Raw genomic sequence first — 21,085 nt, forward strand, 5'->3', positions numbered from 1 at the left:
TTTTCGGACTGGGATCGGCCTCGGTTGTCCGAACCCTTCTCACCGTGCCCAGCCCGGTTCGGGCTCGGAGCGGGCTGAGGGATGGACTACAACCCCCATCAGCCCCCGCGGCGTGGAGGAAAACGTACGACATGCATCCACGCGCGAAGGGCGCTGGGAGTTGTAGTCTGCCCATCTCACCCCTTGTGGAGGCGCGCGGGGGCTGCCGGGAGCTGTAGTTTTCGCTAAGTCCTCATCTTGCGGCTGCTGCCGCCGTGGCGCGCGGGGGCTGCCGGGAGTTGTAGGCGGTGGTGGCGACTGCGCGCGGCAGGGGAGGCGGTGGCTGCGCTCAGGCGGCGCCGCGGTGAGCGGGGACACCGGGGATGGGGGCGCGGGCTGAGGAGGGGGCACCGCGGGCACTAAGCGCCATAATCAGGCGGGAGCATCGCGGCTGCGCCCCGGGAGGGGCAGGCGGTCCTGGAGTCCCTCGGGGCCCCGCTCGGGAAAAGGGCCTGGGGGTCGCCGGGGCTGGGGGCTCCCCGTGTCCGAGCCCGGGGCGCTGAGGGATCCCCATGACCTACTCTGGGGGCTGGGGGATCCCCGTGGCCGTGCCCAGGGGGCTGGAGGGTCCCCATGGCCAAGCCCAGGGGGATGGGGGGGACGCAATGACCGTGCCCGGGGGCTGGGGGGGGAATCCCATGACTGTGCCCAGGGGTCTGAGGGGGAACCCATGTTCAGGCCCAGGAGGCAGGGGCTCCCCATGGCCGTGCCTGCGTGGCTGGAGGGTCCCCATGGCCAAGCCTGGGGGACTGGAGGGTCCCATGGCCATTCTCAGGGGTCTGTAGGGTCCCCATGACCTGCTATGGGGACTGAGGTCTCCATGGCTTAGCCCAGGGGGCTGTGGGTCCCCATGACCTACTCAGGGGACTAAGGGGTCCCCTTGACCCTGCCCAGGGGACTGGAGGGCTCCCTGGGGCTGTGCCTGGGTGTGTGTGTGTGGGGGGAGCATCCTTGTGACTGTGCCCAGGAAACTGAGGGTTCCCCATGGCCATTCCTGGGAGGCTGAGGGTCCCCACGACCATGCCCAGGGGGTTGGGGAATCCCAGTGACTATGCTCAGGGCAGGATGCCAGGGTCCCTACAGGCCAGTGCACTGAATAGGGTCTCCAGGCCTCTGCTGAAGGCAACGCTTGTTGGTCCTGGCAGGACAGAGGGATACTCCCTCCCTGTGGGTCTGTCCCCCACTGCAGTGGGGGCCTGGGGTGACCAGCTGCCCCCCATGGGCTCTGCTGTGGCCTCACCATGGCCAGGAGTACGCCTGCCTGCCCGGGCCTCAGCCTCCCGTGCTCAATGCAGCTTCTGTTTGCACCTCAGGCTGCTGAAAGGCACATTCAGAGCCCTGTGGGGAGCATGGCTGCGCCCAGCACCAGGCCTGGGGCCCCACTGCAGCCAGTGACCAGCTCTTTGGGGCCAGCCCTGGGACCCTTCAGTCCTAGGCTGGGCTGCCTCCCAGCAGGGTGTCACTGCCTCATGCTGGATGGCACAGGGCAAGAGCGGGTGGCACTGGGACAATTTCCAGTCCTGGGAGGCTGCTTGCTCCCTGCACAGCCTGGAGTGTCCATCTGCGGGAGCCCAGGGAGCTGCCACGTCCTGTGTGCTGCATGGAGGGAGGTGGCAAGGAGAGGCACTTATGTGCTGGTGGGCACAGCCCGGCTGGGCTGAGAGTGCCAACATGTGAGTCTTCCCCAGAGAAGCTGTGGCCAGGCCTGGCAGAATGGGGGGAGCTGCTGCAAATTTAAGGCTGGGCAGGTCGGGGTGTGTGTCCTTGGACCAGGTGCTGTGCTTCCTGCTCAGGCCTTGACATCCTGCTTGGGTGGAGCTGCCACGTGTCTCCTGGTGTCCCCATGGGGCCTGGAGACATACTCACTGGCACGGCTGGTTCCTTGGAGCCACGGGAGCTGCACAAGGCTAACTGGCCACCCCAGAGGTAGCAAGGATTATCCTCACTGTCAGAGGGAAACCTCCTTCCTCCTGGGGCTTGTGGGGATGCTTCTCAGGAGGACACCCCAACATGGGCTGCGGGGGCTCGCCCCAGTGCCTCAGCTCTCTGTGCTGCTGCAGACCCTGGGGCAGATAGAGGTGCTGAGTAGGTCACACGTGCCTGCCAGTGCAGTGAAGTTCTGGTCTGGGAGTGCAGAGGAGGAGGGGTGGGAGGCGCTGAGTGGCTCCAGCAGCAAAGCAGCCTCCGTGGCGTGCTGGCTTTTCTCTGTGCAAGGCACCGGCACCTTCTTCTGCTGGAGGAGAGGGGATGGGGCACCATGCTGCTCCTTGTGTCTGTGCTCTGTCACCCTTGAGCTCAGTGCATTGCCCAGCCCTCGCTCTCTCACCTTGTTCCCCTCTCCCCTCTTTCCACCAGGTTCTCCTCACCCCTAGTCTGATGCCCATCCCGCCCTGCCATGAGTCTATGAGCCCGCTCCGGATCAGCGTGGGTGGTCTGCCTGTCCTCGCGTCCATGACCAAGGGCGCTGACCCCCGCTTCCGACTGCGCTGGAAAGCCATCGTGCTGTCGTCAGCCTGCGTGGGGTTTGTGCTGCTGCTCTTCTGCCTGCACCGTTCCTCCCCCACACGGCCCATCCCACCCAATCCTCACAACTGGCAGCTCAGCCTGCAGGCAGGGGACCGTTACAATGACACCTACCCACTGTCCCCACCCCAGAGAAACCCTGAGGGCGTGCGCTACCGCATCGGAGTCATCGCAGACCTGGATACAGAGTCCCGGGGCTCTGAGGAGAACACCTGGTTCAGTTACCTGAAGAAGGGCTACCTGGTGCTGTCGGACAGCGGGGACAGCGTGACGGTGGAATGGGACAAAGATGAGAGTGTGCTGCAGTCCCACCTGGCTGAGAAGGGCAGGGGCATGGAGCTCTCTGAGCTGGTCGTCTTCAACGGGAAGTTGTACGCTGTGGATGACCGGACAGGAGTTGTCTACCAGATTGAGGGCAACAAGGTGGTGCCCTGGGTCATCCTCCCAGATGGGGATGGCACAGTGGGGAAAGGTGAGCTCCCCAATCCTACAGGCACAGAGCAATGAAGCCCTTGGCTGGGATGTAAGCTTGGCTGGGATGGGGGGCAATTCCTGCTAGGGGACCAGCTGGCTATGGCCAGGACTGGGCTGCCTGATGTGGCGTTTCAGGGAGTAGAGCCAGTCTTATGTCCATGTGCCGGCTGAGCCCTGGCTCATGCCATTCTCTCTACTGCAGGCTTTAAGGCAGAGTGGCTGGCAGTGAAAGATGAGCACCTCTACGTGGGGGGACTGGGCAAGGAGTGGACCACAACGACGGGGGAGGTGGTGAGTGAGAACCCTGAGTGGGTGAAGGTTGTCGGCTACAAGGGCGACGTGAGCCATGAGAACTGGGTGGCCAACTACAACGCGCTGAGGGCTGCGGCAGGAATCCGACCCCCAGGTACTGAGTGAGGTCCTGTGTTCCACACCCTCTGCGGGCTCTGGGGCCGAGGTCTCCTTCCCTGTAGAGACTGGGGACTTCTGTGAGATTTAAAGGATGCTGGAGGCCAGAGACCTCCCCATGTCTTAATGGTGAGGCCAGAGCCTGCCCCGACCAATTTTCTCCCCTGTCTGTGCCATGAGCAGCTGGAGGGTGGCTCAGCCAGTGCTATGCCTGGTAGTTAGGCCATTGGGCAGAGGAGGCAGTGGCAGGGAGCTGCTGGAAGAGGCTGGGAGGACTGCTGCATGGGCAGCGAGGCAGAAGGAGATGGAAATGTTTGCAGTGGTCGCCTGCATGGGGCTGCAGTGCCTTTTGGAACAGGGAAAGGTCCCACTGCAGTCTGGCAGGTGCCCTATGTGCCCTGTGCCATCAGATGCCACTCTCTGCCACAGGTTACCTAATACATGAGTCGGCTTCCTGGAGCGACACCCTGCAGCGCTGGTTCTTCCTGCCACGTCGTGCCAGCCACGAGCGATACAACGAGAAGGCGGACGAGCAGCGAGGCACCAACCTGCTGCTGAGCTCCACCCAGGACTTCGGGGATGTGACAGTGGGACATGTGGGTGAAGTGGTCCCCACTCATGGCTTCTCCTCCTTCAAGTTCATCCCAGACACGGACGACCAGATCATCGTGGCGCTGAAATCGGAAGAAGACAATGGCAAGATTGCTAGCTATATCATGGCTTTCACACTGGACGGGCGTTTCCTCCTGCCCGAGACCAGGATCGGGAGTGTGAAATATGAGGGCATTGAGTTTATTTAACTGACTTTGGCACTGGACCGGAGGGTGAGGGAGGCCAAGGGATGCTGGGACAGTCTCTGTCAGTATGATCCAAACCGAGCTGCTAAGGGACGCCGGGCAGCACTCCCAGCTCTGTAGTTGGCCTTGGGTGTCTCCTGTAAAGCGTTGGCTCTGCTGCAGCAGGCGTGGTGCGAGTGTTTCGGCAGTGGCACCTGGTGGCAAGGGACTGCCACCACAGGGTGCTGGAGCCCAGCCCAGCAGACAGACAGGGAAGTCCTCATGCGCTGCAGCCGTTAGCGCTCAGCCCCTAATTGCGATAGAACTGCAACACCCTCTGCAGTGAGTTGGTGACATCCTGGCTCTGGGTTTGCAGCCAAGGAGGAGCCTGAGCCTTGGCTCTACTTGAGGCTCGGTGGCCTCAAGTTGTGTCAGGAGAGGTTCAGATTGGACATCAGGAAAAATTTCGTCACCAAAAGGGTTCTCAAGCACTGGCACAGGCTGCTCAGAGATGTGGTTTATTCTGGAGGGATTTAAGAGATGGGTAGATTAAGTGCTTGGGGATATGATTTAGTAGCGGACAGGTACGGTTGGGCTTGATGATCTCGGAAGTCTTTTCCAATCTAGTGATTATATCATTCTATGCTGCTCTGCCTTGCACCCTGCTATGCTGCATGCTTCCTGGGTGGAGGAGAGGGTGTCCCACCAGAGCACTGGCCCTATCCTGATACCAGGGGAAGCAGGTCTGACCAAGACACTGGAGCCCAGCCATGCTGGCAGCCTGTCCTGGGGTCACCCTGTGGGAGAGGCTTCTCTCTGTGTCCCCATCACCTGAAAGGATAACTGGAGATGGGGGGACAAGTATCCTTGGGGGGGGCATCCTTGAGGGTGCAGGTGGCTGGATCCTGTCCCATTCCTGACCCTGCTGGGGTCATGGGGCCACAGCAGGATGTCACACCCAGGGAATGTGAGGGCCGCCTAGACTTGACGTCATAGCTGCAGAGGATTTCATCAAACTCTTTTCCCCTGAAGATGGTTTTCCTTCCCTTTTTCTGTAAGATGGGTGAGGTGGCAGCCACGCTGACGGGCAGCCTATGCACTGTTACCTGGGGGAAGTCTGGTGTGGGAGGTGACTGCGTGCGTTCCTCTTCCCCTGTCTCCAAGAGGGGATGCGGCAGTTCCTGCACTACCAATAGCACCGGAAAAGAGGCTTTTAGCAAAGCCTCAAGCGCTGTCAGCTGGAGCTGTGTCTGGCACTGCCGTACCATTATAGCGGCTTTGCCTGCAGGGAGAAGTGAGTGTGGCCCAGCAGCCGTGGCTGGGTGTAACCTGGCCTTGCACCATTCGCAGCCCGAGGACAGCAGTTTGCTGGCCGTGGCTTCTCCCAGGCCTGACAGTGCATGGCTCAGGCCCTGTAGGTGTCTTTAGACCTAGAGCTGCGAGTTCTGGGAGGAACTGGGACCTAGACCAAGGCAGCTGGGAGCTGGTGGGCGGCGTGGCTGTCCCTGCTCCAAGAGCTGCTGTGCTTGACGCAGAGAGCCAGAAGCACCAGCTTGGCTTCCCAGGGCCAGCAGCAGCTGGGAAGCATTTGCAGCAGCCCCGGGCTTGGCTGGTTGGGGAGCCCTTCCCGAGCTCATCCGTGATGTTGTGAAATCGTGGCAGCAGCCTGTGGCCTCCCGGTAGGGGCTTGCAAAGGTCTCCAGAGTCAAAAGTGCAAAACATGGGCATCTGCGGGCCCTTGAGGCCCCCTTTCTCACCCCAGTAACTGCAAGGACTGCAGCTCCTGGCTCAGCCCATGCTCCCCTGGCTCAGCCAAGCCCCCGCCCCAGATTGCAGGGCAGCACAGCTTCACATCAGCCACCAACAAGGGCTGGTGTTTGGGTCAGTCACGCCCCCCTGGTTTGGGAAGGGAGAGCTGTAGGTGTGGGGCAGTGCAGGAGGGGTGACTGGTGCCAGGACCCTCCACAACCTTGGCTGCAGGAGAAAGACCTCCAAGCACCCAGAGCTGGACCCAGGTATGGGTCCAATGTGATACTGTGTTGACCTGCCACAGGGATGGGAGGGATGGTGCTTCCAGGGGACCTGCACCTGATGTGGGTGGGAGTAAGCAGACGTGCGGCTTGATAGGTGGCTTTCTTGCAGCTCTGGGCAAAAGCCTCCAGTGGACATCAACACCCATCTGGGCTGTCTGGCTGTTTCCCTGCAGCTGGGGGTCCCTGCTACCACTCAGCCGCCCGGGCAGCTCTGCCAGCAGGCAGGGCTTCAGAGCTGTGTCTGGCTACTGCGATCCAGGGGCGTCCTTTGGCCTGAGGTCCTCTGTGCCTGCCCTGGGGGGGCTCTGGCCCTGCTGGGGGGTGGCTGGGCAGTGGCTGGGTGGCAGGACCCACAGTGCAGGGAGCTGGCAGGGATGACGGCCCTCCTGGGAGCCCAGCTGGGCTGGCCCCATGTGTCCCCCCTCACCCGCCCCTGTTTACAGTGTCCAGCATCTCCATGAGCCAAGTGAGAGCACATATGAGGCTGGACACGTGTTTTCGTTTAGCCCAGACAATGACTCACGCCGAGTCAACGCACTCATCTCCTCTGCGGGGCAGCTCTGCCCCAGGCACAGACCCATTTCCAGCGCCGCGGGCAGAGCTGGCCTCAGCCCATGCACGTGGCCACTGGGGTCTTGCAGCACCTGGCCCAGGGCACATCCCCAGCCTGTGCTGGACACCAGCTGGCCATGGGCCACGTCAGCCACCCTGCTTTCACCTCTGCTTTGCTTGGCACAGCATTTGCCGGCCTCGCTTGCCCTCCTGGCCTGTGGCCGGCAGCTCTGCAGCACCTGTCCTGGCCCCATGTCTGTCCCGCTGGCTGTCCCCCCTGTCTGGCTCCTTCGTGTCCCCTGGGCTGAGCCAAGGCAGGGAACTGCACCCTACTGGGAAGTGGGACCTCCCATGCCATGTTCCCCTGCACCCCCAAACCAGCCGCCCTGCCTGCCTGCCCTTGCCCTGGCCCTGGCCCTTTTCCTATCTCGGTGCAGGCAGGATATCAGGGGCCTGGGATGCTGCTGGGCCTGGGGCAGCAGCATGGTGTGGGCAGCAGGACCGTCAGCCTCTTCTTTGCCAGAACCAGGATGGGGCTGCAATGTCCCTGGACCTCCTCAGTCCTCCAGTGCCCTCGAAGCAGTGCAAGCACCCAGCAAGACTCGTGGTGACTGCTGACAAAGCATCTGCACACCTTACACCCCAAGGTGGAGTCAGGGACCTGGAACCCCATCTCCAGGTTTCATCCAACATCCCAGCAGCATGAATGTGGTCACCTCCCACAGGTTCCTGCAGGCTCAAGCAGGGCTTGGACTGAGTTCACCTGCCCACGTTTCTGCTGTTTCTTCTTATCCTAAAGGCCAAGCAGTTCTGACAGCTCCCCCAGATTGTAAGTAGCCATGGCAGGGCAGCTCTGTGGTGAGAGGTTGGCACAGGAGCGAGTTGTGTGGCTGCAGTGCTGGCTGTCCCTGCCAGCTGTGCTCAGAAGCCATGTCTCTGCCTAGAGGCAGAGCTGGGCTCCCTGCCCACTTACACTGGGATGAAGGCACAGCTGGGAAGATGGAGCACATTTGCAGAGCCAGTTGGGTGCTGACATGCAGGTATGGTGAATGTGGCAGCATCGTAACACCCTCTGCAGTGATGCAGCCAGGACACGGACAAGGTGGATTAAGAGCAGCCCTGCTGATAAGCATGTGGGGTGCTGGTAGATGAGAAGCTCAACAGGAGCTGGCATGTGCACTTGCAGCCCAGAAAGCCAACCATATGCTGGGCTGCATCCAAAGCAGTGGGACCAGCAGCATGAGGGAAGAGGTTTTGTACCTCAGCTCTGTTCTGGTGAGATATCACCTGGAGCCCTGCATTCAGTTCTGGAGTCCTCAGCACAGGAAGGATATTCATCAGTTGGAGCAAGTCCAGAAGAGGCCACAAAGATCATCCAAGGGCTGGAGCACCTCCTGTACAGGGGTAGGCTGAGAGAGTTGGGGGTGTTCAGCCTGGAGAAAAGAAGGCTCCATGGAGACCTTAGAGCAGCTCTCAGTACTGAAAGGGGGTCCAGCCAGGAAAGCTGGGGAGGGACTCTTGGTCAGGGAGTGTGGGGATAGGATGAGGGGGGGACAGTTTTAAGCTGAAAGAGAGGAGACTGAGATGAAATCTTAGGAAGAAATGTGAGGGTGGTGAGGCTCTGCTCCAGGTTGCCCAGAGAAGTTGTGGCTGCCCCAATCCCTAGAGGTATTCAAGCCAGGTTGGATGGGGCTTGGATCAACCTGATCCAGTGGGAGGTGTCCCTGCCCATGGTTGTGGATTGGAACTGGATGGGCTTTAAGGTTCCTTCCAACCCAAGCCATTCCATGATTGTATGGTGAAGGCGGGATTTTCAGAGATGCACTCCATGGCAGGTGGCTGCTGGCCAAGGGGGAGTGGCCCGATGTCTGTGGGCACAACCAGGCAGTGCAGGGCACTCAGGTAAGTACATCCATTGTCTGGTCGTGCCATGGAGCACAGAGAAGATGAGAGGTACAGGAGCAGCAGGATGAGCCGAGCTGGAGGAGCCGGAAGGAGAGGAAATGCTTAGGCACAGACATAATCGCAGCCCTCCCCTGCAATTTACTGCTCCGCTTGGCGCAGGCCAGGAGCCAGCTTGGCGAGCCAGGGCTGGAATCTCACGCCTGCCCTCAGTGCTTTCCCTTCCCGCTGCCCAGCCAAGGGGTCTTGGGGACGCAGGGGCAGCCAGTGCCCACAGATGGCAGAGTCCAAGCCAGGGGATAGAAGGGCAGATGGTGCCCAAGGATGGTGGGGTCCAGACCATGGGATAAGAGTGACCGGTGCCCAAGGATGGTGGACCAGGGGATGGAGGGACTGCCAATGCCCAAGGATAGTGGGGTCTGGAACAGGGGTGGCAGGGGTAGCTGGTGCCCAAGGATGGCTTGGGAGAGGCACGAGTGTCCAGTGCCCAGGGATGGCAGGTTCTGGGCCGGCTCAGGGGAGGCGGCCAGTGCCCACGATGGGATCCGGACAGGGGGAAATTGGAGGTGGCGGCTGCCCAAGTCTAGACCAGGGGATGCAGGGGCAACTGGTGCTCTAGGGCGGTGGGGTCCAGACCAGGGGAGGCAGTGGCTGCTGGTGCCCAAGGATAGCAGGGTCCAGTGGCCAGGGATGGCAGGGGCTGGGCTGGGGAAGGCAGGGGCAGCCAGTGCCCTAGGATGGTGGGGTCCAGACCAAGAGATGCAGGGGCAACTGATGCCCGGGGATGGACGGGTCAGGGCTGGCGGGGAGAGGCAGGGACCGCCGATAGCCGGGGCTGGCGGGGTGCAAACCAAGGGATGCAAGGGCGACTGGTGCCCGGAGATGGAGGGATCCGGGCTGGTCCCGGGCAGGCGGGGGCAACCGGTACAGGGAGATGGACGGGTTCCGACCAGGGGATGCAGGGGAAACCGGTGCCCGAGGATGGGGGGATCCAGACTGGGTAGGTTGGGGCTGCCGGTACCCAGGGATGGAGGGGTTCGGGCTGGCCGGGGGAGGCGGGGGCAGCCGGTGCCTGCGGAGGTGGGGGGGGGGAGGGAGGGGGGGCCGTGCCGTGCCGGGGGAGGCGATCGCGGATCCGCATCCTGCGGAGGGGCGGGAGCAGCCGGTCTGGCCTCGCGCCACGCAGAGGAGGAGCAGCAAATCCCCGGAGCACATTAAAAAGCGAGGCTGAGCGGCAGCCGGGAAAGGAAGAAAACACCTCCATAGAAGGCAGCGGAGCAGCGGTCGCAGCAGCGCCAGGGGCCGCGGCTGCCGGCCCCAAACTTTCCGGCGGCGGCTGCGGCTTTGTGGGCCGGGGTCGCCGAGCCCGCACGATGCTCGCCGCGCTGCCCAGCCTGCTGGCCTGGCTGGCGGTGCTGCTGCTCGGCAGGGCCCGCCCGGCCGATGCCTGCAGCTGCTCGCCCATCCACCCGCAACAGGCCTTCTGCAACGCCGATGTAGGTGAGAGCCGCCCCCGCAGCCCCGGCCCGAGGGAACTTCCCGGGAGGGAAGGGAAGAAAGTTGGCAGAGAACGGCGAACGGGCACGGAATGGGCAGAGAGCGAGTGGGGAACGGACAGGGAAAGGGGAGGGAGCGGGCAGAGAACTGGAAGGGAAAGGGGAGGGAACAGGCAGGGAGCGAGCAGAGAACGGGCAGGGAAAGGGGATAGGATGAGCAGGGAGCAAGCAGAGAACGGGGAGGGAACAGGCAAGGAGCAGGCAGAGAATGGGCAGGGAAAGGGGACAGAACGAGCAGGGAGCAGGCAGAGAATGGGGAGGGAAAGGAGATAGAATGGGCAGGGAGCAAGCAGAGAGTGGGCAGGGAAGGGATAGAACGGGCAAGGAGCAGGCAGAGAATGGGGAGGGAACAGGCAAGGAGCAGGCAGAGAGCGGGCAGGGAAAGGGGATAGAATGGGCAATGAGCAGGCAGAGAATTGAGAGGGGAAGGGGATAGAATGGGCAGGGAGCAGGCAGTGAGTGGGGAGGGAACGGGCATGGGATGGGCAGAGAACGGGAGGGGAACGGGCAGGGAAAGGGGATAGAATGGGCAGGGAAATGGGAGGGAAAGGGGATAGATTGGGCAGGGAGCGGGCCGAAAACGATAAGGGAAAGGGGATGGAACGGTCAGGGAATGGGCAGACAGCGGGCACAGAACGGGCGGAGCACGGCAGAGCCGTCTCGACCACCGGCACCTGCCCGCAGCCCCGCGCACCCCGGGGGTGTGTCGGCTGGAGGAGATGCGCCGTCTGTCTGTCCGCCCGTCCGTCTGTCCATCCGCCCGTCCGGGGTGTGTCCGTCCCTCGCCCTGCCCCTCTCTCTGTTCGGAGGCCTCCCCCGCGCCGCGCAGTCCCGGGGACACGAGGAGCGGAGCCTCTCCCAACTGTTGATCCCCCTCACCGGGACGTGGCAGCCCGGGGGATGGGAACGGGGCCCTCCGATCGCCGCCGGGGTCGCGGAGCCGGCACCCAGCCCGGCAGAGGCAGCCGGTACCTCCCGTCTGTTCCTTGTTTCCAGGCATTTCCTCTCCCCCATCCCACTTTGTTCGGTTTGGATGCTGCTGAAAGGGAGGGCTTGGCAGCAGCGGGATCTGGATTCCTCTTTCTATGAATAATGCCCTTATTAAATTTTAACATATTAAACAAACAGACCAGCCCCAGTTCCCGATGCTCTCCTTTGCCGGGCCATTCCCAGGCTCAGCTGGAGAGGTAACATTCCCAAACACTTAGGCAGCCCCAGCCTCTGGACAGCCCTACCCCATTCCCGGCTCCTGAGCCAGGATGCTCTGATGGATTCCCAGGCTCCTCTCGCCCCTTCCAGACCTCACTCCCACCCTTCCAGACCCCAGTCCTGGCGTTTCTCCTCCGTGGGGGTAATTCCCACAGTGTCTGGCTGCTGCACCGCGTGCCCCGGCTCTGCCTGGCCTTGCTGCGAAGCACATTGGGGACAGGGAGGTTTCCAGACAAAATGGAGCATTGGATTTTTGGAGTCGCTTCTCAAGCTGGTGCTTCTGAGCTGGGGGATCCCCCATGCCTGCTCTGGGAGGAGGGTTGCAGCTTCCCGTCACACTCTCGTCAGGCTCAGCTTTCCGGGGCACTCGTGATTCACTGCCCGTCGCGGGGTGCTGGCTCAGCCCTGACTCAGCTGCTGAGTCACCGTCTGTCTGGGCAGCCCCAGCTGTCTTGGCTGTCGCTCGGAGGGCACAGCGTGGTGGAGCAGTGGTCGCCAGTGGGTCGGGCTGCCCTGCTGATCTCAGCAGGTGCTTGTCCTGAGGGCACCAGGAGCCCATCCTGCCAGCCTCCTGCCAGTCTGTGCTGCCTGCAGCCCTGGCACATCCCAAGTCCTCTGTGCGGTTCGTCTGGATTGTTCATCTCTTGTGTGACCGCAGGTGGGGATAAGTGCCAGACTCGGGGCAGTAGGGTTCATCCTGAGATGAGCTTTCCAGCCTTCACTTCCCACAACATGGATCTGTCTCCTGCAGCCTGTGATCTTTGGCTACTTGTCTTCCCCCTGGATGCTCTCTGGAGCTCGCAGGCTCTCCCTGTGGGCACAGAGAGCCTAGGGTGCCAGGTGCTGCCAGGACCTTCCCTGGCTGCTGCAGATGGAGTGGCCCGTGTCCAGGCTGGGCCCTCCATGGAGACGTGGTGGTGCCTGATGTCTTGTGGTGCCGGGTGCACCTGAGTGGCTGATGAACCCCAAGACTTGCGCACAGCTCTGGGTCGGGGGCGCTGGGTGAGCGCAGTGCAGGGTTCTGGCCCTGTGGGGCTGGGATCCTCGCTCCATAGCGCGGAGAGTGCCTGCCACGTCCATCTGTGTCTTCCCACAGCCCTTTTGGCCTCACCTGTGCCCCTGCAGCCAGCTCTCCCCTGGACCAGGGCTGGAGCAGCCAGAGCCCAGTGCCATGTCTCCAGGCGGCACAGATGGAAGGTGGATGCAACTCTGCCTCAGTCATGGGGTGCTGGAAGGACTGGGGGTCGTGTCACCAGAGCTGGTGACTTGGAACAAGTGATCTGGCTTGTCTGTACTCATTTTTCCTGACCCAAGAGCTCAGGGCTGCCCCATCTGACATTCCCCTACTGGGGCTGTGTCCGGGCAGCGGAGCCCAGCGGCTGCTCTCTGCCTGCCGGGGTTTGCTCCGCCAGGGCTGCTTAACTGTGGAAGATACTCAGCTGCCCAGATGGGATGTGGCCAGGCTGGGGGGCGCAGCAGGAGACCCAGCTTCTACTTGATCTCCTCTGGAGCAGCGTAGAGATGTGGGGGTGAGGGAGGTGATGCGTAGCCCTTCTGGGCATGGCGGTGGCATTGGCTTTATGTGGCAGTATCCGCTGCAGGAGGGGCTGATGGGGAGGCTCAGTGTGCCGCCTGGGGTCGGGGGCACCTTGGATGTGGCTCCTGGATGTGATCGCAGTTGTCTCAGTGCTCGGTTCCGAGGGATGGGGCATAGGGAGTGCCAAGGCAGGGGAAGAACAGCAGGCGCAGCCAGCATCTGAGAAGAGGGTTTGGGGATAAGGGCAGGAGCAGACCCTGCTGAGGGCTGCCAGAGGGCGCATGGCTGCCCAGCGGACCCTGCCAAGCCCTGGTGGGGCAGGGGAGCTGCCCATCCCTGGTGCCACTGCACCGAGCTCTGGTCGGAGCCCTTCCCGTGTGGCTGGTGCAAAGGGGCCATGGGCTGACTGCTGGGATTGCTGCTGATTGGGCCCCGTCCCACTCCCGTCAGAGGGCCAGGATGACGCACATGGCCATGGCAGTGCGGAGCCCGTGGCTCCTGTGCAGGCCGGCTGGCAAGCAGGGCCTGGTGCCCATCGGTTTTCCTCACCTCCCCATGGGTGCTGCCATGAACTGGGGGAGCCCCCATGGTCTCCGCTGCTTTTCCCCATGGAGCTGCCATGCTCAGCTCCACATCCCCTAAACTCTCCTGCTGCGGTGTCAGAGTGCAAGTGTCCCACTCTGCTGTCCCTGCGGCTGCTGGGGCACAGGGTGGCACCTGGGGGCTGGGTGCTGCCTGTATGCCACCTGCGTGCTGGGCAGGGCTGGAGCTGAGTCCCTGCAGGGGCAGTTTACCCACTCTCCATCTCCAGTGGCCTTGGGTGGAGCTGGAGTGATGCTGGGGCTGCCCCCATTGCAGGGATGAGCCCCCCAAGCTGGTGGTGCCGGGTGGGCAGCGGGCAGTGCTGGCACTGGCAGACGTCCCCTTTGCTTAGCCGATTGCCAGCAGCGCCGGAGAAGGGACCTTTGTTCCCCGGCCGTTCAGCCTGGCAGTGGCCCCCGTGGTCTGTGGGCACTGGTGCTTCCCGGGCAGCCACAGGCGGGTGCTGGCAGGATGGAGCAGTGGGATCTAGGGTGGGATGGTGGAGGAAGGGGTGGCTGTTCCACACATCTCTAGCCTGGTGGGGAGTCCTGGGGCTAAGGCTGTCTGTCTGCCCATGGGCACATGCAGGCAGGTGATTTCAGCAGCAGCGCCAAGTTGGGATGGTCCATGGCAGGATCCATCCTGGCTGCAGGGCAGCACCCACACAGATTCCCCTCTTGGCAGGTCTCACCAGGGCAGGTCACCACTTCCGAACCCCCTTCCTTCCCCAGGCAGAAACCGGGGCTGCCACATCTCCCCACAGGGTCTCACAGCACCTATGATTGCAACTGTCCACTGCAGGAACAGCAGCCAGAAACACGGGGTGCAGCCCCAGCGCTGGGGCATCAGTGCAGCAGGGAGGACAGCATCCCACCAGCTGACAAGCCTAGAGAGACATCCCAGTGGGTTTGCGGTGCTGGGTGAATCTATTTGCCCCTGGCTTTGTTCCTGGAGATGCACCACAGCCCCAGTCCCATCCCAGCTGGTTGTGTGCTCATCGCCCAGCCAGGTGAGCGATGCAGGGTTGCCTGGGCCACCGCGTGGGGCCCTTCCTCCTGGCACTGCCTGCTGTGATGTGGGCACCATCCTGCTGCGAGATGCCCTGGACTCAGAGCCCCTCTGCCCCAGCTGGTCAGGGTGGGAAGTTACTACCTCCAGCGAGCTCCCCACAGACACCCACCCCTCCACAGCCAGGACAGATGCCCCTCTCCCTGACTGCTTTTGTGCCTGTTCCTGCATCCCGCTGTTGTGGGAGGATGGGGCAGGGAGGAGCGGTGCTGGGCAGCAGCCCCTGGGTTGTGCTGAAGCAGCTGTGGTGGGAAGGGGTTATCACAAGCCCTTGGAACAAGCCCAAATCCCCTGAGGCAGTGGGCACAGGGTGGCAGCCCCATTTGCGGGCAAGCGCTGAGGGGCTCCAGAGGCCCCAGCTGCAAGCACAGCCCTGCTCATGCAGCGGTTTCTGTGTGGAGTTAACAGTGATCACTGGCATTTCTCCCAGTGGAGAGGTAGGAAGCAGCCAGCCAGCATGCTCAGCACAGGGGTGAAGCCCCCTGCCCTGGTGGCAGATGGCAGTGAGGGGACCTTGCAAGGGTCAGCCCTCCAGAGGTCATCATTACACAGTGGCCACGCTTGCAGCCCTGGGGGCCAGCACTGGTAGGGCTCCTACCCTGCCAAGAAGAGGTGGCCCAGTGGCTTGTCCTGCCTGGGGAAGGGGCATTTCCAGCATTGTCCTGGTTGGACTCAGTAGTGCCAGTAGTGTGCAGCCCAGGAGCTGGGAGAGCCTTGGCTCAGCTTCATGGAGGGTCTGGGCTCCTGTGGCTGGTGGCTCTCTCAGCTGGTGGCAGGAGTGGTGGGTGACGTGGCTGACGGGGGCATTGGCCTTTGTGAAGGTCTTACTGCTGGTCTCTGAGCACTCGTCATCGGTTTCCTCCATCCCTCAGCCCTGCCTTCTCATCCCAAGGATCTCAGCCGGGCTGTCCTCCGGGGCTCCCTTCCGCCATCCCTGTGGCTCGCCCTCCTCACCGCTCCAGTTCCTGGCTGGCGCAGAGCAGCTTGGCTGTGCTGTTGGGGTCTTGGCGGGGAAAGCACAGCGCAGCCGTCCCCTCCACAAAGCCGCACTGTTCAGAACAAATCCGCCTAGAATTGGGCTGCATTTTTGTCAAGTGATTCATCAGCACGTGAATGGAAAAGGCTGGAGCCCACTGAACCAGTAACCATTCCCCTCCGCCTGGAGCCATAGGGCCAGAGACTCCAGCTTGGTTGCACCCAAGTTACGCTGCAGACACGCGCGGAGTAGCAAAGGGTCTGGCATGCGGGAGGATGCGGCAGCCACAGGGTTAGGGGGTGAGGGACAGCCTGTACCTGCGATGGTGTTGGCAGTGGGCAGGGACTGAGTCTGCGCATGCCTGGGTCGAGGACTGGGCAAGGGGCTGTGCTAAAGGACTTGCCCTGCTGCCTACAGCAGGCAAGGAGGCCAGGGCTTCCTGCACAACCAAGAGGCTGCCAGTGTGCCCAAGCAGCCCTGCTTTTCCCCAAGGGAGGGATGTGCAGCCAGGAAAGCCCTTGGTGCAGCCCCGGTACCAGCAGGCGCTGCATCTGCATGCCCTGCACTGAGCCCACACTGACGGGAGGTGGCTGTTTTGGGAAGTCTCTTCCCTGGCCCCCGCTCTTGCTGATGGCTGCCCTCTCCTTTCCAGAGTAAACTCAGTTGGCACTGATCAGTACCCACGTGGGACTATACCCCTCTAACCTTCAGCTTAGATAGCCCATCCACATGCCCCTGCTCCCCACAATATTTATAGAACACGGTCAGATTCTCTTTCCTTGCTGTGCCAGGACAAAGAAGGTGAGCGTGCCTGTGTTGGGCTGGTGCGCAGCCCTGGCTGCTCCCACCCCAGCACCTTTCAGTTGGGGATGTGAGCCAGGTCCCCAGCTTGGCTAGCGCTTGCCCTCCTGCTGCCTCGGCTACAGTGTGGCTCCCCATTCCCTGCCCCGCAGAATCACGTGGAGCAGGGCTGGCAGGTCACCGAGCTGCTCCTGAAGGCTGGGGAGCTGGCCTCCCCAAGGGATGGTGGTACTCCCAGCAAAGTGGGGAGCCGTGCCAGCCCCTGCCCTGCAGCCAGCCCCCCTGCCTTGGGCTGTGAGGAGGCTGGGCAGGAGCTGTGGCTTTGGGGCTGCCACTGTCCCCTGTGCCATCAGCATCCTTGGCATCCTGGTGCTGCCTGGGATCAACCAGGAGCTCCCATCTCCACATGATCAGAGGGACAGAGAGAGGGCTGTGAGCCACAGATATCAGTGCAAGGACCCAGGCCCTGCAAGCCTGAGTGGCTGCATTCACCACATGTGGCTGGGACCTGCCCAGCGTGGCACCAAACCAGCCACCATGTCCTGAGCCGGTGAGTAAGGGTGAGCTGTCTGCCTGCCCTGGGCAGCCTGCGGGTCACTGCCACGTGCCAAGCACTCACGTGCTGGTTTGTGTGTCCCTAGGCTGTCCTGGCAGTCGACCCTTCCAGAGCTGTCCCCATGTCGCTGTCCCCAGGTTCCAGGGTGTCATGCCCTCACTGACCCTGGAGCACCCGATGGTGTCACTTGGCACCAAGTGCTGGGACCACGTGGGGCTGTGTGGAACTGGGAGAGCTGTTGTGTTTGGCCAGGCTGCTCGGGGCTGCCGGCTGCAGAGCTCACCGCCTCCCCTCCGTGTGTTTTTCCACTGCCCCAGTCCTCAGTGTCCCCAGGTTATTTTCGCAGGCAGCAAGGGCAGGAAGTGATGCCCTGCAACCCCCAGCCCCGAGAGGATGCGGTTTCTGCGCCTGTACGGTGTGAGGCAGTAGCTGAGGTCTGGCAGGGAGCCTGCAGCCAGAGCATTGCCCCATGACAGCCGGGACCCCTCTGTGATGGGACAGGGACCCTTTGCTCTGGCTGCAGGGCAAGAAAGCAGCCTGACCCCAGGATGCCAGCTCCCCAGCATTTGGCTGGGACCCTCGTCAGAGACTGGTTTAATTAATGACAGTGGGACAAATACTGCGGTGATCCCAGGGCACTGCTGGCTGGTTTAGCTGTGCTGGTGCTGTCTGGGTGACAGGCATGAGCCTGGGCAGGGTCAGCCTGCACCCACCGGCACTGGCAGGGCCAAGGGTGACCAGCGGTGGAGCTGGGCAGTCCTGGGGTGACCCTTCTTCACCACCCGCTGTGAGGATGCTGCTGCAACACTGTCTGTCGCTATCGCAAGCATGCCAGAGCCCTGTCCCTTTGGGGACAGTGTGTGACAGCCAGCTCTGCTGCAGGGCATTGGGGTTCACTGCAGACAGTTTGGCTCCAGGCGAATGTGGGAGCCACCATGGAATGGGAGGTTGCCCTGCATGGCACTGGCAGTACCTCTGGTCCTGAGTCACCCCTGCTGACCTCAACACCTCTCCATTACAGTGATCCGAGCAAAGGCCGTCTCTGCGAAAGAGGTGGATTCGGGGAACGATATATATGGGAATCCAATCAAACGAATCCAGTATGAAATCAAGCAGATCAAGGTAATGAGGCACATCAGGGAGAGAGACTGGGAGGGATAGAGATGACTCCGTGGTGGCCACTCACTCTTCCTCTTTCTCCCCAGATGTTTAAGGGCCCTGACAAGGACATAGAGTTCATCTACACAGCTCCGTCCACTGCTGTGTGCGGCCGGCTGCTGGACACCGGCGGGAAGAAGGAGTATCTCATTGCAGGTGGGTGGTCACAAGGGAGGGCTCCCATGGGATACCAGTAGCAGGGCTGGCCCTGCCATCTCACGTGCCTCCCGAGATGCAGGTGATATGCATACCCCCCTTGCTGCCTCCTCCTCCTCCTCCTCCCACTATCAGCCTGCATGTCCTGGATGTGTCTTGTCTGCACTCTGCAGCTCCAGGCTGTGGCAGTGGCACCTGGGGGGATGAGCCGCTGCTCTGGGGGTTCACCAGTGCATGGTGGGAGGGACTGGATTGCAGTGCTGCCAGTGACACCCCAAGTCAATGTGGGGTGCCTGGGGGACCCTCTGAGCAGTCTGTCTGGCCTCTCTCCAGGCAAGTCAGAGGGCAACGGCAAGATGCATATCACACTCTGTGACTTGGTCTCCACCTGGGACTCGCTGAGCCCGACCCAGAAGAAGAGCCTAAACCAGCGGTACCAGATGGGCTGCGAGTGCAAGGTGAGCAGCTGGGCTGTGCCCCACTTCCCACACTGCTAGGGGTCTGCAGCCCCGAGGCAGGCATGGGCTCTGTGGCAAGATGCTCCTCCCTGTCCTTCAAAGATAATGCTGTACAGGGGGCTGGGGATACAGGAAGGGTGGCCAAGCCTCCAGCTCGCTCCAGCTGGGAGCCAAGGCTAGCCCTGGGACCCCGCCCTCAGGGTTTCCCTCGATTTCACAGCATCGCGGTCATGTCCCTGCCGTGCCCTACAGGGATGGGGCAGCCTGGCATCCCTGGACCACCAGCCTCAGCTGCCCCGTGCTGCTTCCCCCATCTCACCCTGGCATTCCCCCTTCCGGGCAATCAGTGATGGTCTCTGTTTTGCACAGATCTCACGCTGCCTTTCCATCCCCTGCTACGTCTCCTCCTCGGATGAGTGTCTCTGGACAGACTGGGCGATGGAGAAGAACAACGTGGATGGGCGGCAGGCGAAGCACTATGCTTGCATCAAGAGGAGCGATGGCTCGTGCGCCTGGTACCGTGGCATGGCCCCTCCCAAGCAAGAGTTTCTCGACATTGAGGACCCCTAAGCCAAATGAGCGCATTCCAGTAGCCAGTAGAAGAAAACCTGCGAGATGTTAGACTGGTCCACGCTGATATCAATTCCTGGAGACAGCATGAAAACCCGCTTGGCCGCAGTGTGTGCCCAGGCTGCGGCACCTGCCATGTGCTTGTGCAGGGGGGACGGGGACCTGCTCTGTCACAGGCACCTGGCAACCTGTGGCCACACTGGCCATTCCTGTGCTCGCGGAGGGGCTGAGCGAGGCATGAGGGCACCTCCCTGCCTGGCCATGCTCAGCCCTGGTGCCTCGGCAGCTGTGAAGGAATCGAACCCTCGTGAGTGGCGGGAGCTGCCCTGTCTGCGTAGCAGGTCTACCAGTGTCCCTGCCATGGGGCAGCCACCCCAGCAGCTCTTGCCAGGCAGCCCTCCCCACTGCAGCATCCCCAGCCACCCTCCAGCACCCAAGACCCTGCTGCCCCCCTCCCTGCCTACTGCCTATCCCTCCTTTTGGGATGCACAGGGGCACAGCCCTCCAGGCAGGGACTCGGGTGGGGCTTATCGTATGGCAGAGCCCCCAGCTCAGGCATTTTTCCAGGTTGGACGGCTCCTGTGCAGGTGCCTTTTCCAGAAAAGCCAGAATTAGCATGGCTGGGGTTGCCTCCCCCATGCACCGGGGCACTGCTGCCCCTCTCTGCCTGGAGACACAGAGGCGAGCATGGGGTTCACTGCCTTCCGCAGCATCCTGGGGGATTCTGTTCCCACTGCAAGCTCCTGCACAGATGGGGAGCTGCTGCCTGGCCCTTCTGCAGCTGCCGCTGGTGCACGGGCAGCAGGGCTGGGCAGGGAGCTCCCCCTTGGCAGGGCACCAGAGGCCGGAGATCCAGTGGCGTGGGTGCTGGGTGTTGAATATTGCCTGGTGCAGCTGTTGGCTGAGCTGTGCCATGGCCTTCGGCAGCGCTGCACCATTGCAGCCAGTCGAGCTCCATCCTCTGCGGCAGCGGGGATGGAGCTCAGTACCTGGCCAGGCACAGGCAGCAATGCAGCTACAGGAAAACCCCGTCCTCTCCAGCAAACCCTCCCACACACCTCGGGCCCCGCTTTCTCTGAGCCATTCCCACAACGCAGCAGCACTGGCATGTGCCGCGGAGCTCACTGTCCGCAGCTTTGGGAGCATGCTGGGAATAACCCCCTTGCAGCCCTGCTCTGGGGGCGTTTTCATGCTGTGCGTCCCTGTGAGGTTGAAGATGTCGTACTGGACCAGTCTGGGCAATTTTATTGAAGAGAAAAATTCAAAAGAAAGAAAAAGAAACCCCCCCCCCCCAAAAAAAAAAGCCCTCTAATCAGTCCCAGATCCGCCTCCCGTTCGCTTTCTGTATGGTTATATCATGTGTGCCACTGCTCCTGTCTCTGCCTGTCTCTCAGTTTAATATTTCCACTTGTTTTGCCACCGGCTGTGTGGTCCCTGTGCCATAATTTCTGTTTCCTTGTCCGGTGCTGGAGTCGCAGGGGTTCCTTGCAGGAGGGAGACCTGATGGGGGTGTAAATGTGGGGCAGGGATGGAGGGGAACCAACGCGGTGGGGAGGGCAGCGGCAGCTCGGGGGTTTTAATGGGGGTTGAGCTACCAGGGCCACCACAGGGCTTGATGGGGCCTTATCGGGACCCAACGGGGCTCCTCCACTGCCACAGGGCCTAATGGGGACCAGGCTGCCAGGGCCACCACAGGCCTTGATGGGATCCCAACCACCACAGGGTTTAACGAGGACCGCGCCGCACCATAG

General features: G+C 62.1%; 2 protein-coding genes across 2 annotated transcripts; both read left to right on the forward strand.

Annotated features, from left to right (window-relative positions):
• The first annotated feature begins 251 nt into the window (after positions 1–251).
• On the forward strand, positions 252–5,102 carry CANT1 (calcium activated nucleotidase 1). The gene is made up of 4 exons (XM_054083735.1): positions 252–343; positions 2,395–3,034; positions 3,239–3,442; positions 3,874–5,102. The coding sequence occupies exons 2-4, from the start codon at positions 2,416–2,418 to the stop codon at positions 4,242–4,244; spliced, it is 1,194 nt and encodes a 397-aa protein (XP_053939710.1). The 5' UTR covers positions 252–343; positions 2,395–2,415; the 3' UTR covers positions 4,245–5,102.
• A 4,779-nt stretch (positions 5,103–9,881) lies between these two features.
• On the forward strand, positions 9,882–20,757 carry TIMP2 (TIMP metallopeptidase inhibitor 2). Its single transcript, XM_009561136.2, has 5 exons — positions 9,882–10,207; positions 18,014–18,114; positions 18,198–18,306; positions 18,640–18,764; positions 19,134–20,757. Exons 1-5 carry the CDS (start codon positions 10,081–10,083, stop codon positions 19,332–19,334), a joined length of 663 nt encoding a protein of 220 aa, XP_009559431.2. The 5' UTR covers positions 9,882–10,080; the 3' UTR covers positions 19,335–20,757.
• Positions 20,758–21,085: the final 328 nt, after the last annotated feature.

The sequence above is a fragment of the Cuculus canorus genome, chromosome 18 (assembly GCF_017976375.1).
Source record: "Cuculus canorus isolate bCucCan1 chromosome 18, bCucCan1.pri, whole genome shotgun sequence".
Lineage (NCBI taxonomy): Eukaryota > Metazoa > Chordata > Aves > Cuculiformes > Cuculidae > Cuculus > Cuculus canorus.